This window comes from Verticillium alfalfae, genomic scaffold (assembly GCF_000150825.1).
Source record: "Verticillium alfalfae VaMs.102 supercont1.11 genomic scaffold, whole genome shotgun sequence".
In the NCBI taxonomy this organism is placed as follows: domain Eukaryota; kingdom Fungi; phylum Ascomycota; class Sordariomycetes; order Glomerellales; family Plectosphaerellaceae; genus Verticillium; species Verticillium alfalfae.
The window spans coordinates 836,767-848,161 of record NW_003315028.1 but is presented as its reverse complement, the minus strand read 5'-3'; the positions used below and the strand labels follow the sequence as shown (position 1 = coordinate 848,161).

General features: G+C 58.6%; 7 protein-coding genes across 7 annotated transcripts in view; 6 read left to right on the top strand and 1 right to left on the bottom strand.

Annotated features, from left to right (window-relative positions):
- Positions 1 to 1,913, bottom strand: part of VDBG_08083 (glucan 1,3-beta-glucosidase) — a gene marked incomplete at both ends in the record, with an annotated part of 2,643 nt that extends 730 nt beyond the window's left edge. The window contains 2 exons of the mRNA XM_003001778.1: positions 24 to 1,064; positions 1,118 to 1,913. Coding sequence (XP_003001824.1) covers positions 24 to 1,064; positions 1,118 to 1,913 — 1,837 coding nt within the window. The remainder of the gene's footprint in view (positions 1 to 23; positions 1,065 to 1,117) is intronic.
- A 1,474-nt stretch (positions 1,914 to 3,387) lies between these two features.
- VDBG_08082 (conserved hypothetical protein) lies at positions 3,388 to 3,855 on the top strand (the record flags this gene model as incomplete). Its single annotated transcript, XM_003001777.1, has 2 exons — positions 3,388 to 3,515; positions 3,582 to 3,855. The coding sequence occupies 2 exons, from the start codon at positions 3,388 to 3,390 to the stop codon at positions 3,853 to 3,855; spliced, it is 402 nt and encodes a 133-aa protein (XP_003001823.1).
- An 848-nt stretch (positions 3,856 to 4,703) lies between these two features.
- On the top strand, positions 4,704 to 5,762 carry VDBG_08081 (conserved hypothetical protein; the record flags this gene model as incomplete). Its single annotated transcript, XM_003001776.1, has 1 exon — positions 4,704 to 5,762. The coding sequence occupies one exon, from the start codon at positions 4,704 to 4,706 to the stop codon at positions 5,760 to 5,762; it is 1,059 nt and encodes a 352-aa protein (XP_003001822.1).
- Positions 5,763 to 6,524: 762 nt separating this feature from the next.
- VDBG_08080 (predicted protein) lies at positions 6,525 to 7,232 on the top strand (the record flags this gene model as incomplete). Its single annotated transcript, XM_003001775.1, has 2 exons — positions 6,525 to 6,535; positions 6,593 to 7,232. The coding sequence occupies 2 exons, from the start codon at positions 6,525 to 6,527 to the stop codon at positions 7,230 to 7,232; spliced, it is 651 nt and encodes a 216-aa protein (XP_003001821.1).
- A 441-nt stretch (positions 7,233 to 7,673) lies between these two features.
- VDBG_08079 (2-oxoisovalerate dehydrogenase subunit beta) lies at positions 7,674 to 8,953 on the top strand (the record flags this gene model as incomplete). The annotated part of the gene is made up of 2 exons (XM_003001774.1): positions 7,674 to 8,862; positions 8,916 to 8,953. 2 exons carry the CDS (start codon positions 7,674 to 7,676, stop codon positions 8,951 to 8,953), a joined length of 1,227 nt encoding a protein of 408 aa, XP_003001820.1.
- Positions 8,954 to 9,509: 556 nt separating this feature from the next.
- Positions 9,510 to 10,671, top strand: VDBG_08078 (F-actin-capping protein subunit alpha; the record flags this gene model as incomplete). Its single annotated transcript, XM_003001773.1, has 7 exons — positions 9,510 to 9,563; positions 9,618 to 9,636; positions 9,696 to 9,811; positions 9,871 to 9,960; positions 10,012 to 10,064; positions 10,122 to 10,259; positions 10,320 to 10,671. 7 exons carry the CDS (start codon positions 9,510 to 9,512, stop codon positions 10,669 to 10,671), a joined length of 822 nt encoding a protein of 273 aa, XP_003001819.1.
- Positions 10,672 to 11,292: 621 nt separating this feature from the next.
- Positions 11,293 to 11,395, top strand: part of VDBG_08077 (conserved hypothetical protein) — a gene marked incomplete at both ends in the record, with an annotated part of 714 nt that continues 611 nt past the window's right edge. The window contains one exon of the mRNA XM_003001772.1: positions 11,293 to 11,387. Coding sequence (XP_003001818.1) covers positions 11,293 to 11,387 — 95 coding nt within the window. The remainder of the gene's footprint in view (positions 11,388 to 11,395) is intronic.

Here is an 11,395-nt window from a genome sequence, read left to right as displayed (position 1 = left end):
TGTCCTTGTTGAAGATGACGTACTGTGCACGTCGAGCCGCATGTCGTCGTAGCCCGTCAAGCGTCCATGCCAATTGTGCCAGACCCAGAACCCGTCGCCGAAGACGACGACGGCGTCGACGCCGTTCTTGCGCACGAGCGCGTAGCACTCCTCCGTCCACGCGATGACGTCCGCCGTCGACAGCTCCGTCATCTTGGGCTCGTTGGCGAGGCCGTAGAAGGTGATGATGTTCTTGTACCGCGGCTGCGCGAAGAACTGGGACAGCCGGTCGTGCATCTCGACCGAGCGCCTGCGGTTCTCCGTGCCCGCCGTGCCGTTGAGCCAGCCGATGGCGCCCCAGCGGCCCGAGTGGTTCCATCCGTTCTGCGACCCCGGCAGCGCGTGCGGGTCGAGCTTGACGCGGAGGCCGTACTTGCGTGCCCACTCGATGCCGCGCAGCAGGTACCGCCACGACGTCCGCGCGAGGTACGGGTCGCTGTCGTCCCACACCTCGACGGCCCAGTAGCCGAACGGGATGCGCACGTGGTCGAGCCCGGCGTCCCGGATCTCCTTGAACGTCGACTCGGTGACAAAGCTCGCGTAGTGTGCCTCGAGCACCTCGGCCGTCTGGCGCTTGCCGAGGTGCGTGCTCAGCGTCCACTCGTCGATGATGCCGAGGCGCTTGTCGTAGGCAAAGAGCGACGGTGTGATGAAGGGTTCGAGCACGAGCCAGCCGCCCACGTTGACGCCCCGCGCCGGCCGCTTGTCGTACGAGCCCCAAGCCTTGTCGAGCGGCGGCACCTTGTCGTTGCAGCGCGCCGAGTCGTCCCAGTCGTCGAAGAGGCCCATGACGGGCAGGTCGCCCACCGTCGCGTCGGTGAAGGTGACATTGAAATCGTCCGTGTTGTCCCAGCTGAAGGGGTCGAGGTACGTGCCGCGCCACTGCATCGGAATGCTGTCCTTGTCCTTGTCCTTGAGGTCGGCGTCTGCGCTGGCGCTGCTGTCTGACGAGTTGTTCTTCGAGACGACGACGGCCACGACGACGATGATGATGATGAGAACGACCGAAACGCCCATGCAGATCCCTGTTCTGTTAGCGCGCGCCGTTCGGTCAGTCTCGCGGGAGGTTGTCACGTACAGAGTTTCCTCTTCTTGCGGACCGGCCGCACCGGCGGGTCGTAGTCCGAGTCGTCCAAGTCCTTCGTGGGCACAGCACTGCTGCCGCCACCCCTGAGCCTGCCGAAGAAGCCACCAATCTTCCATCCCTGGCCCTCCTCGAGAGCAGCGCCGCTGACGATCCGCCTGTCCTTGGTGCCTTTTTTCTGCTTCCGAGGCTTCTCATACTCGACATCGGAGAAGTCGTCGTCGCCGCCGCGCCGCTCGCGCCGCACGGTCCTCTTCGTCCTCGGGGCGTCCTCATACCTCGCCTGCCGTCGTTCGTCCTCGAGACGCCACCTCTCCTCGACCAAGGCCCGTCTCCGTTCGTCGTCAAGGCGGCTGCGCCTCTGCTCTTCGTCATCGTGTCGGCTGCGCGTCCGTTCGCCCGGCGGCTGGCGACTCGGCCTCCGCCTCTCGTCGTCGGGCCTGGTCTTGCGCCTCTCGCCAGCCTCTTCGCGCTCTCGCCGCCGGCGTCGCCGTTCCCTCCGCCCCCGCTGCCGCTCTTCCCTCTCGAGGTCGGGGCTGTCGTCGCGCACAGGGCCGCCAGCGCTGTTGAGCTGCGCCAGAGCATCGGCCGAGAGGGCGTGGGCGCGCGAGCTGCGTTCGGGGCGGCTCTGTTCCGAGTCTGTGGTGGTCGTGGTGGTCGTAGGTGGTCTCTTGGCGCGGCGAGGTCTGTCGTCGTCCTGCTGGGCTCTTCTAGTCTTGCGTCGTTGGTCGCGCTCCTCGGTCGACTCGTGCCGGCGGTGTGACGGCCGGGTCGAGGAATCTCGAGGCATGGCGGGGCAAATGGGGGAAAGGCGTAGCTCGGCTTCGATGTGTCGGCAAGATGGTATGCGGGGAGGTTGAATGGCGGGGAAAGCAGAAGGTGAGAGGAATGTTCTGCCGTCAAGCTGAATGCATTGTTCGTATATATCAAGCCGCCGAGCAAATACCAAGGAAGCCACACTCCTTCGTCGTTGCCCGTTGCCCGAGGAGAGGCAGTGACTTCCCTGCTTGATGGCCGTGTTGGTCTGTGCGGGGTTGGCACAGCAACGGTAGATCGCGGCATCTCATCAGTGACGTTGCTTGACAGGCATGAAGGGACTCCTGTGATGCAGTTAGTCAGCACAAACTACATCACGGAGCCTTGGGGCAGGATGTTGAATCCAAGGGGAATGTCCATTTCCGGGGACGATATCGCAGGTTGGGAGGCCACATTGAGCATGCATCAGAGCAAGATACAGAGGTACCTTGACGGGACTCCCCTTAGCGCCTGCCCTCGCGAGGGGGCTCAACTGCCATTGCGGAAGGAACTCATATCACGTTCTTGCCTCAACGAGCCGGAGCCAGCGCACTTGCCCCTGAGCCCTGAGCTTGCAGCCAATTGTCCCCCGCATTGGACCCGACAATATCTTGACCTATGAGGCGCTCACCCTGGACGTCCTAGCTCAAGCTTGGAGGGATATCATGAAGGAGGTCGCATCTGTCAAAACAGACACAATTCACCTCAGGCACCACCATGGTTTCGCTGGATGTGACAGATTCCATTCACGCCGTTCTGACAATAAAAAAGAAAAGAAAAAGGCGAATTTAAATGTGATCGCGTGTCTGATCTGCATCACGTAGCTGCTGTCGTGAGTGACAACCTGCACGTGCATCGCCATTCGTTGCTACCCAACCCTAGGCACCTACAGTAAGCTATAGTGCGTGCAGTCATGAATGTAGCCAAGTTTCCTCTTGATCTCAGAGACCTGCGACTCACGTAGAAAGAATATTCGTTCTCCATCTGCCTGCACCCCCCCAAAAGAATGGTGCTCGGCGAAGCGCGGCACACGCTCCGAGGACTCCACGTGTGCCAAAGACGCGACCTACAACGACCACGACGAACCTCAGGACGCGCAATTCGCGATGTGACCCTCCAACGCCAAACCAACAACCACCGCCAAACCCTATTCTCCTGCGTCAAATCCGCAGGTCATGGCATTGCTGGTCGTCTTTCCGACGCCTCGCGCCATCTCCGCACCTCCGCATCTCCGCACCAGCTTGTCGTGCTTCAGCAACGGTGCAGTTGACGTCTCGTGGGAACACGTCTGTAGGAGATTCCAGGACAGTCGAGTATAAAACACAATCCACCGTCTCGCTCATAACCACCTTGTCAAGACCGCCATCTCTCGACAAGCAGCTTCTACTAATCGAAACGCGAGTGGGTCGTGCGCAGTCCTTGTGGCCTCCCCAGTCAGTCACTCACGTATGGTGGTCTAGCCGTGCATAATGTCGACCGAATCGCAACCCCTCGGCCAGTGGGTCACAGAGCTCAACAACACTCTGTTCTTCCAGCCGGACGACGAGCTGGCGCGGCGGGCTGTCGAGGAACAGATTGATACCAGCTTGGTGGTCAAGTACGTCTGTGCTCACGAGAGCTGTCCGCAAGCAAGCACCCAAACCTAACCCTCCTGGCATCCCAGAATCAACCACAATGTCTATACGTATGACCAGTTCAAACCGGGCATCCAGCACGCCCGTAGCTCTCGGATCTCGGTCCTCGAGACCTTCTCAGTCCTGCTCGAGTGGGAGGACCCGGTGAAGAAGGACGGCGTCGTCGCCGTGCTCAGCACGTGGTCGACCAAGGACAAGGCCTCGGGGGAGGAGAAAAAGCACACGACCGTCATCATCTGGGAGATCAAGTTGATCGGTGGCAAGAGGAAGGTCACGGCTCAAACGGAGGCCGAGTCTAGTTGAGCGGGACGAAGAAAAGACCCTGCATGCCGCTTCATCCATAGAAATCAACTCTCAGCTTTGCATTGCCATGATGATTCGGTTTGCGTCGTCATGTGCTCGCGGCGCTGCTGCTATTGCCGCGATTGTCGGTCGCACGAAGCCGCTGATGTTCATAAATGCCCTAGTCTGCGCTGGTGTCGTCAAGAGAGATGCGGTCTACACCCACAGACTCTCGTAGGGAATGGCTGCGCCGGTTTTCTACCACAAGCTTCCGTCAAGGTCGCATCGAATGCTTGGCTGCATACCCGGTCACCGCAACAGTTGTCCTGGCTCCCTCGCTCCAGTCGCCAAGTCTTCCGATTCGCGAGCCAGACGCCGTAATCGCCGGGTCCATCTCGCACCATCTGTCAGAGCAATGCCGGGAGACCCACACCGAACCAAGTCCGCACCAAGTCCGCACCATCTCCACTAGCAACGGAGCTACCCCCGACTTCTCTCCCATTTCACAGACTAATCCTTCAACGTCCGGCACACCTCACGTCCGCGTCTGCTCCCCCAAGATGGACCGTCGAACGAAGCAAAAGTCCTGCTACCCCTGTGTCGACAGCAAGCGGCGCTGTGACCGGACGCTGCCGTCCTGCACGAGATGCATCGACAGAGGCGTGCAATGCGCCTGGCCGGTAGCACAACAGCGGAGATTGGCCAAACCCGCTCCAGATCAGTCCGAGTCCACCAACCCCGAATTCACCAGTGCTCACAGGGATGACAATCCAGGTACCGTGGCGGGCCAAGAACCGCCTTCCACAAGCCATCACACGGCCATGCATGAGACCATATTCATGATATCGCCCCCGCATGGCATCTCGCCCATGCCCGACACTGAGCATGACGCATCGCACAGTTCTGGTCTGGCTAGTAGCACCATTTCGTTCGGGTCCTCAACTTCGCCAGTATCTGCCGCACCCGGCACGGGGACCGGCTCTATCGGCACAAACGTATCGCCGTCGACGGGTCAGAGCCTCAAATGGTTCACGCACCCTTCCACCTGGACAATTGGGTACCACTACCAGCCGCCCGAGGGCCTCCCCTCGCCGCAGGCCTTCTCCGACTTCATCCGCGGCCTGCAGTGCTGGGTGCGACGCTTCCAACGGGAAGGTCACTCCCCGCTGATCCACCGCCAGCTGTACCCGCCCAGGGCCATCCCGGACTGCATCCAGGACGCCTACGCCGCCATCGCTGTCTCGGAGGGCGTCTGTCCCGAGAATGAGAACCTGGTGGACAGCATCGCCAACGCCTTGGTCATGCGGCTGATATCTTCCTATCCCCAAATGCCGGCCCACGGGCTCTCGATTGTCACCACCGTCGATCACCTCGCCCGCACCCAGGCTCTCCTTGTCCACATCATTCTCGCCTTGTTCTCGTCCTCCATATCGCGCCAGGCCAAGGCGGAGAGCCTCATCGAGACTCTCCACCGTTGGAAACTCGCCTTGTGGGAGTCCGCCAGCCAGGAAGCGAGCCTTGTGGACATGTTTCCCTCCGTGCAAGCCGATCCTCTGGGAAGCGGAGAACCAGCAGGCGAATCGGTCCCGGAGCTGCATCATGCCTTCATCATGTGCGAGTCGATCCGACGCACCTGGCTCGTGTCTGCAATGACGATAGGGGTCTACCGCAGCCTCAGGGGAGACTGGAGCTCCGCATGCGCAGGGGATGTTCTGTTCACGAGCCGCGCGGGGTTGTGGGACGCGTTCACATCGGCACGCTGGGCAGCGATAGCTGGCGGAGAGGACCCCCTCTTTGACTATAGTCTTGCGAGCCGTCAATTGGCGAAGCGCGATCTGTCAGTTGCGGAGGTCGACGAGTTCGCTCTTCATCTGTACTCGCTGATGTGGGGGGCTGATACGGTGGAATCTTGGTTTGTGCGGACTTGAAGGTTAGAGGAGGGAAGAGTCCGCATTCTGCGACAGATCCGCACAACTCCGAGCGTTCGTATCCATGTACAATGCAATCACCGCAATGCGGTCCGAAGCGTCTGTGTGAGCCCCAGAGAGCCCGGACAGTGGCCCAGCTATAATTCAAAGGTTGATTGCTGCACCCCTACATGACACAGGCCTTGTTCATTTTGTACCTTCATCCATCTGTAGACTTCTTTCGCACTCGTAATCCATCTCAGTGTCTGAATACTGCAAGCAATGGGCGCCGCTTGGAACCCGGCGCAAGACATGCCGAACCTTACAGGCAAGATCGCTCTCGTCACGGGCGCAAGGTAGAACACTCTCACGAGAGAACGAATGCGCGTTTGTCGTTGCATCTCGCTGACATCGGTTAGCACTGGGATAGGGTTCCAAATTGTTCGTCAGCTCGCCCAAGGAGGAGCCAAAGTGTTCGCCACGACACGGTCGGAGGAGAAAGCAGAGAAAGCTCGAGATGCCCTCAAGACTCGCTACCCCAATATCCCGCCGGGGGCCATCGAGTGGCTGCCACTCGACCTGACCAATGTTCAAAGAATCAGCGAAGTTTCAGAAGAGATTCGTAGTAAAGTTGATAGGCTCGATGTTCTGGGTAAGTTATTCCAGCCTTCATTGGATCTATCAGAGATTCATCAGCCCCTGACGTGGTTGCCTTGGCAAGTGCACAACGCGGCAACCGCCACACCGGCTCATCAGCTTGTGGACGGAAGATGGGAAAAGCACATGGCAGTCAGGTATGACACTTCCTAGTGGCCTTGGCGTAGAGCCTTGAACTGATGGAAGTCTCGCAGTGTCGTCGGGCCGTTTCTTTTGACGAACCGGTTGTTACCTCTCCTCCAGAAGACGGCCAAGATGCCGGGCGCCGACGTCAGGATTGTCACCTGTTCTTCAAACGCCCCACAAGTGTTTTTACCAAAGGATTATCCCCTGCGCTTCGACTCGCCCTTGGCGCTTGCAGCCTCAGTCTCTACCTACCCATGGCACTGGCGATTTTTTGGGCGATTCGTCTTCGCCAGCGACATGATCCTGTACAGCGTGGCCAAGGCCGGAGCGGAAGTCTTTGCGTCGCAGCTCCAGAAGACATTTGATAAAAGTCATCTACCCATTTTGTCATTGGTCGTCCACCCAGGCCCGACAGCGACCGAAGGCTTGTTGGAGGTCAATAGTGCTTTCATCAGAGCGGTCGCACGCCTTGCTTTCCAGTCCTCAGAGCAGGCTGCCTCGTTGCCACTCTTCGCAGCCACGGCGAAACGGATCCGCCAGCAGCCGGAGCAGTTCAAGAACGCTCTATTGATATCAGGTGGCCAAACAATAAACCTGCACCCAGTCACCTCGGATGGCAAGCAAGCCAGAGGACTGTGGGACACTGTTGACGGGCAGTTGACTCAGTATCTTAAGGCGGACGGTCTCGCTCCACTGCAGAGTTGGTGATGGATTTTCTTCTTCTTCTGATATGGGGATGCCCTGGAAGGATGGAAGATGCGTAAATTAGGTAGTTAGTTAATGAAAGTGGTCACTGTAGATTTGTAGTATGTGCCTTGGGTGCCTACCTACCTGAACTGACCTACCTTAGGCAGGTAGGTAGCAAGTGCTTGCCCAGTCTTGATCACTGGTTGTGAGGCAGGTGGGTCTGTGCCCCACCCCCGTCTGTGCTTTCCTGGGGCTTGAGCCGACATGAGGCAGGCATTGACCTGTCTTGGCCCTCGACAACCCCGCGAATGCCGCAACAAGCCGAAACAGCATCACCTGTACGGACCGACCCCCTCGGCAGGAACCCTCTACCTTCTTCTCCTCTTCTCATAGACTCCCTTCACTTGCAACTCTTTCGGGTAAACACCATCGTGAATTTTCTCTACTACACATATCGTCACAATGAAGCTGTCTCCATTACGCAATGCCGCCAGGAGAGCAGCGCTGGCGCCCTCCAGGACATCGTGCCTCACAGCCTCAGTCGCCCCGTCCCTCACGTTCCTCTCACGAAACTACTCCTCCCATGCTCCCAATGCGAAGCTCAACCTTCCGATAGACTATGCGACAACGTCCCTCCTTGCCCACTCGTCCCAGACGGCGCTGGCCACGACCGATCTACCTGCCGAAGCCCGCGCCGGCCCCACAAAGAAGATGAACCTCTTCCAGGCTGTAAACGACGCTCTCTCTACAGCACTCGCCCAGGACGATGCAGTCATGGTCTTTGGCGAGGATGTCGCATTTGGCGGCGTCTTCCGCTGCACGATGAAGCTCGCCGAGACATACGGCAACGACCGCGTCTTCAACACGCCTCTCACCGAGCAGGGCATCATGGGGTTTGCCATTGGCGCCGCCGCCGAGGGTATGCGTCCCGTTGCCGAGATTCAATTTGCCGACTACGTCTACCCGGCCTTTGATCAGCTTGTCAACGAGGCGGCCAAGTACCGATACCGCGAGGGTGCCTGCGGCCGCAGCGTCGGCGGTCTCACCGTCCGCATGCCCTGCGGCAGTGTCGGCCACGGCGCGATGTACCACTCTCAGTCGCCCGAGAGCCTGTTCACCCACATTCCCGGCCTACGCGTCGTCGTGCCGCGCTCGCCGCTCCAGGCCAAGGGTCTGTTGCTCGCCGCCATCCAGAGCAACGACCCCGTTGTGTTCATGGAGCCCAAAATTCTCTACCGCGCCGCCGTCGAGCAGGTCCCCACCGCTCCCTATACGCTGCCCCTCGGCAAGGCTGAGATTTTAAAGGAGGGCAAGGACGTCACGGTCATTTCGTACGGCCAGCCTCTGTACACGTGCATGTCGGCGATTCAACGTGCCGAAGAGGAGCTCGGCATCTCTGTGGAGCTCATCGACCTGCGCACCATCTATCCCTGGGACAAGGAGACGGTCTTCAACAGCGTGCGCAAGACAGGCCACTGTGTCGTCGTGCACGAGGCCATGGTGAACGCTGGCACGGGCGCTGAGGTGGCGGCTGCGATTCAGGAGGACCCCGACACGTTTAATCGCCTCGAGGCGCCAGTGGCGAGGGTTGCTGGCTGGAGCATCCACACGCCTCTGCTGTATGAGCGTTTCAACGTGCCAGACGTTGCAAGTGAGTTTGACTTGTCTGCGTTTCTCAAAAAGACTTTGGCTAATTTGGAACAGGGATATACGACAATATCAAGCGGGTGCTGGATTACTGAAGGGAACAAGAGAAATATGGTGGGGAACGGCAGACCTGAAATGTCATTTGCGCAGGCGTTGGTTGATGCACAAAATCATAGAGAATATCTCAATCTGAACGAGGTTACACCCATGATGCGAGTTCTGTGTCCTCCATTATCCATACCAGGCACGACCATGACTTGTCAGAATCGAGCAATCTCTGTTCGACTGGCAATTCAACTTGATCCTTTAGAGGCACAGTGTTGTTGATGTTCTCGAAGCTTTGTAGTGTCGTACACCAGGTGGCACAGATTGCAAAAGAGAAGACTATGTCTTGCCATCTGTGCGTAGGTGGCTACCGTCGGCCCCGCCAGGTTGCGTGACGTCGGCGAATCTTCGGTCCAGTAGACGCCAGTGACCTCAAGCTTGGTCGTAGTTGAGCCCCCCCCCCGAGACGGATGCCCCGCATTACGTTACTGTTGCTCGTTTCACCGGGAGCTCTACCACGAAGCCGTCCAGACCTTGCAACCAGATAGGCCGCCCTCCAATCCTCAGTGGCTTTTGTAACTTCACGTGCACAACTCCAAATACACCATGTCTGAGGTCGAGACCGTCTCGGCCTTTGTTGAGGGCGCCCCTCCCGGCGAGGTAAGTCGCGCAGCCTCCCCCTCATAGCTCCAGCCATGCTGACCCGGACCGAAGCTCGCAGATGTCATTGCAGGTACCTCATACACCTCCGACGACCCGACCTCTCGCTCCCGTATACTGACACGGCGCAAGACATCAAGTCCCTCACCATTGATAATCCCGACATTGTTTCGAACCTCGCTCCCGCCTTTGAGAAGTACAACGAGGAGCAACTCATCACTGTGAAGCTGCCCGGAAGCAGCCAGTCCGTCCGTCACATCAGTCGCCCTAACATTGGCAGAATTGCTTGGCTTACGGACATCCGCAGGTCATCATCAGCGCGCACAACTCTCTCGGCCAGGGACAATACTTTGACGTCGAGAGCAGCTCGAGCTTCACATTCGACCACCCCACACAGGTCCGGACCACGATACTAGCCCGGTAAACATCAGCTGACGAGTCGCTACAGAAAGCCAGCAATGTGCAATCCTACGTGCTCGAGGGCGCGCAAGCTGACCTAGTGTAAGGGGCTTTCCGTGCGTGCCCCCTTCCCGCGCGAACATGACTGACAGCCTGCAGCAAGTCGACCTTGAAGAGTCTTGGCCCCTACGTCAAGGAGCACTTTGCCAACGCCGCTTACGGTGTCTACCCCATCGAGGAGGACTCCAAGGTGGCCGTCGTTATCGTTTCAAACAAGTACAGCCCCAACAACTTCTGGTACGGATGATCGATGACCCCTTGCCCCCCTTTTAAGCCGCACATGCTGACACCATCCAGGAACGGCCGGTGGCGCTCCATCTACACCTTCGACCCGGCATCGGGTGCCCTTGAGGGTTCCATCAAGGTCGACGTCCATTACTACGAGGACGGCAACGTACGCCTTCTCACCGACAGACCCTCGACGGCGTCCGTGTCCTCAGGCACCGGCGCCGGCATCGTCAAGGAGATCTCGGCGGCAGAGAAGAAGTACCAAGATGAGTTGAACAGAGGGTTCACGAATCTCAGCGAGGGTACGTTCAAGGGTTTGCGGAGACAGCTGCCGGTGACGAGACAGAAGATTGAGTGGGACAAGGTAACCAGCTACCGGTTAGGCCAGGACATTGGCGGTGGCAGCGGCTCGCGGCGGTGAGGAGGCCTGTGGCGAGCTAGACAGAAGGTGGCGATGATACGCTCAGTCGATAAGATCCAGATACATGGCGGAAGAATAAAAAAAAGAATACCATGGCCATATTGATGACTCGACATGAAAAGGATACAAGTCCCGGCCTGGATGCCGATGGAGCGCCGGGCACTGCGTAGCGCATGGTTGTAGCACAAGTGGCCGGTCAAGCACATGCGTTCCTGGCTCGGGGGCGGGGCAATTTCCAAGCGGAAGCGGAATCCCAAACGCTTTCCGAGCCTGCTCCACGCTGCCGTGCTCTATCACCAATCAGGAGTCAACATCAACAATTTCAGCTCTTCTGATTCGTCAAAAAAGGGACAATGTCTGTTGAACCTAGACGACCCGAGCTTATCGGTAATTCCCCCAATTTTCCTCCAGGACCCTCGAATCCTCCAGCTCCATCAATCTCAACAACCTGCCGAACAGCATCTTCTGGCCTGATCTCCCGCTCTGCCTCAGCCGCTCGTCGCAAGAACCACACGGATACTTCGTCTAATCGCTCGCCGCGCCCCTCGCATCTCAACTCCGAATCATCGCCGAGACAAGAGCCAAAGGCCAGATCGTCAAAACCAAGCACAATCCGTCAAGATGGGCGCCGAATTCACCTTCCAGGATGTTGCCGAGCACAACACCAAGAACGACCTCTACATGGTCGTGCATGACAAGGTCTACGACTGCACCAAGTTCGTTG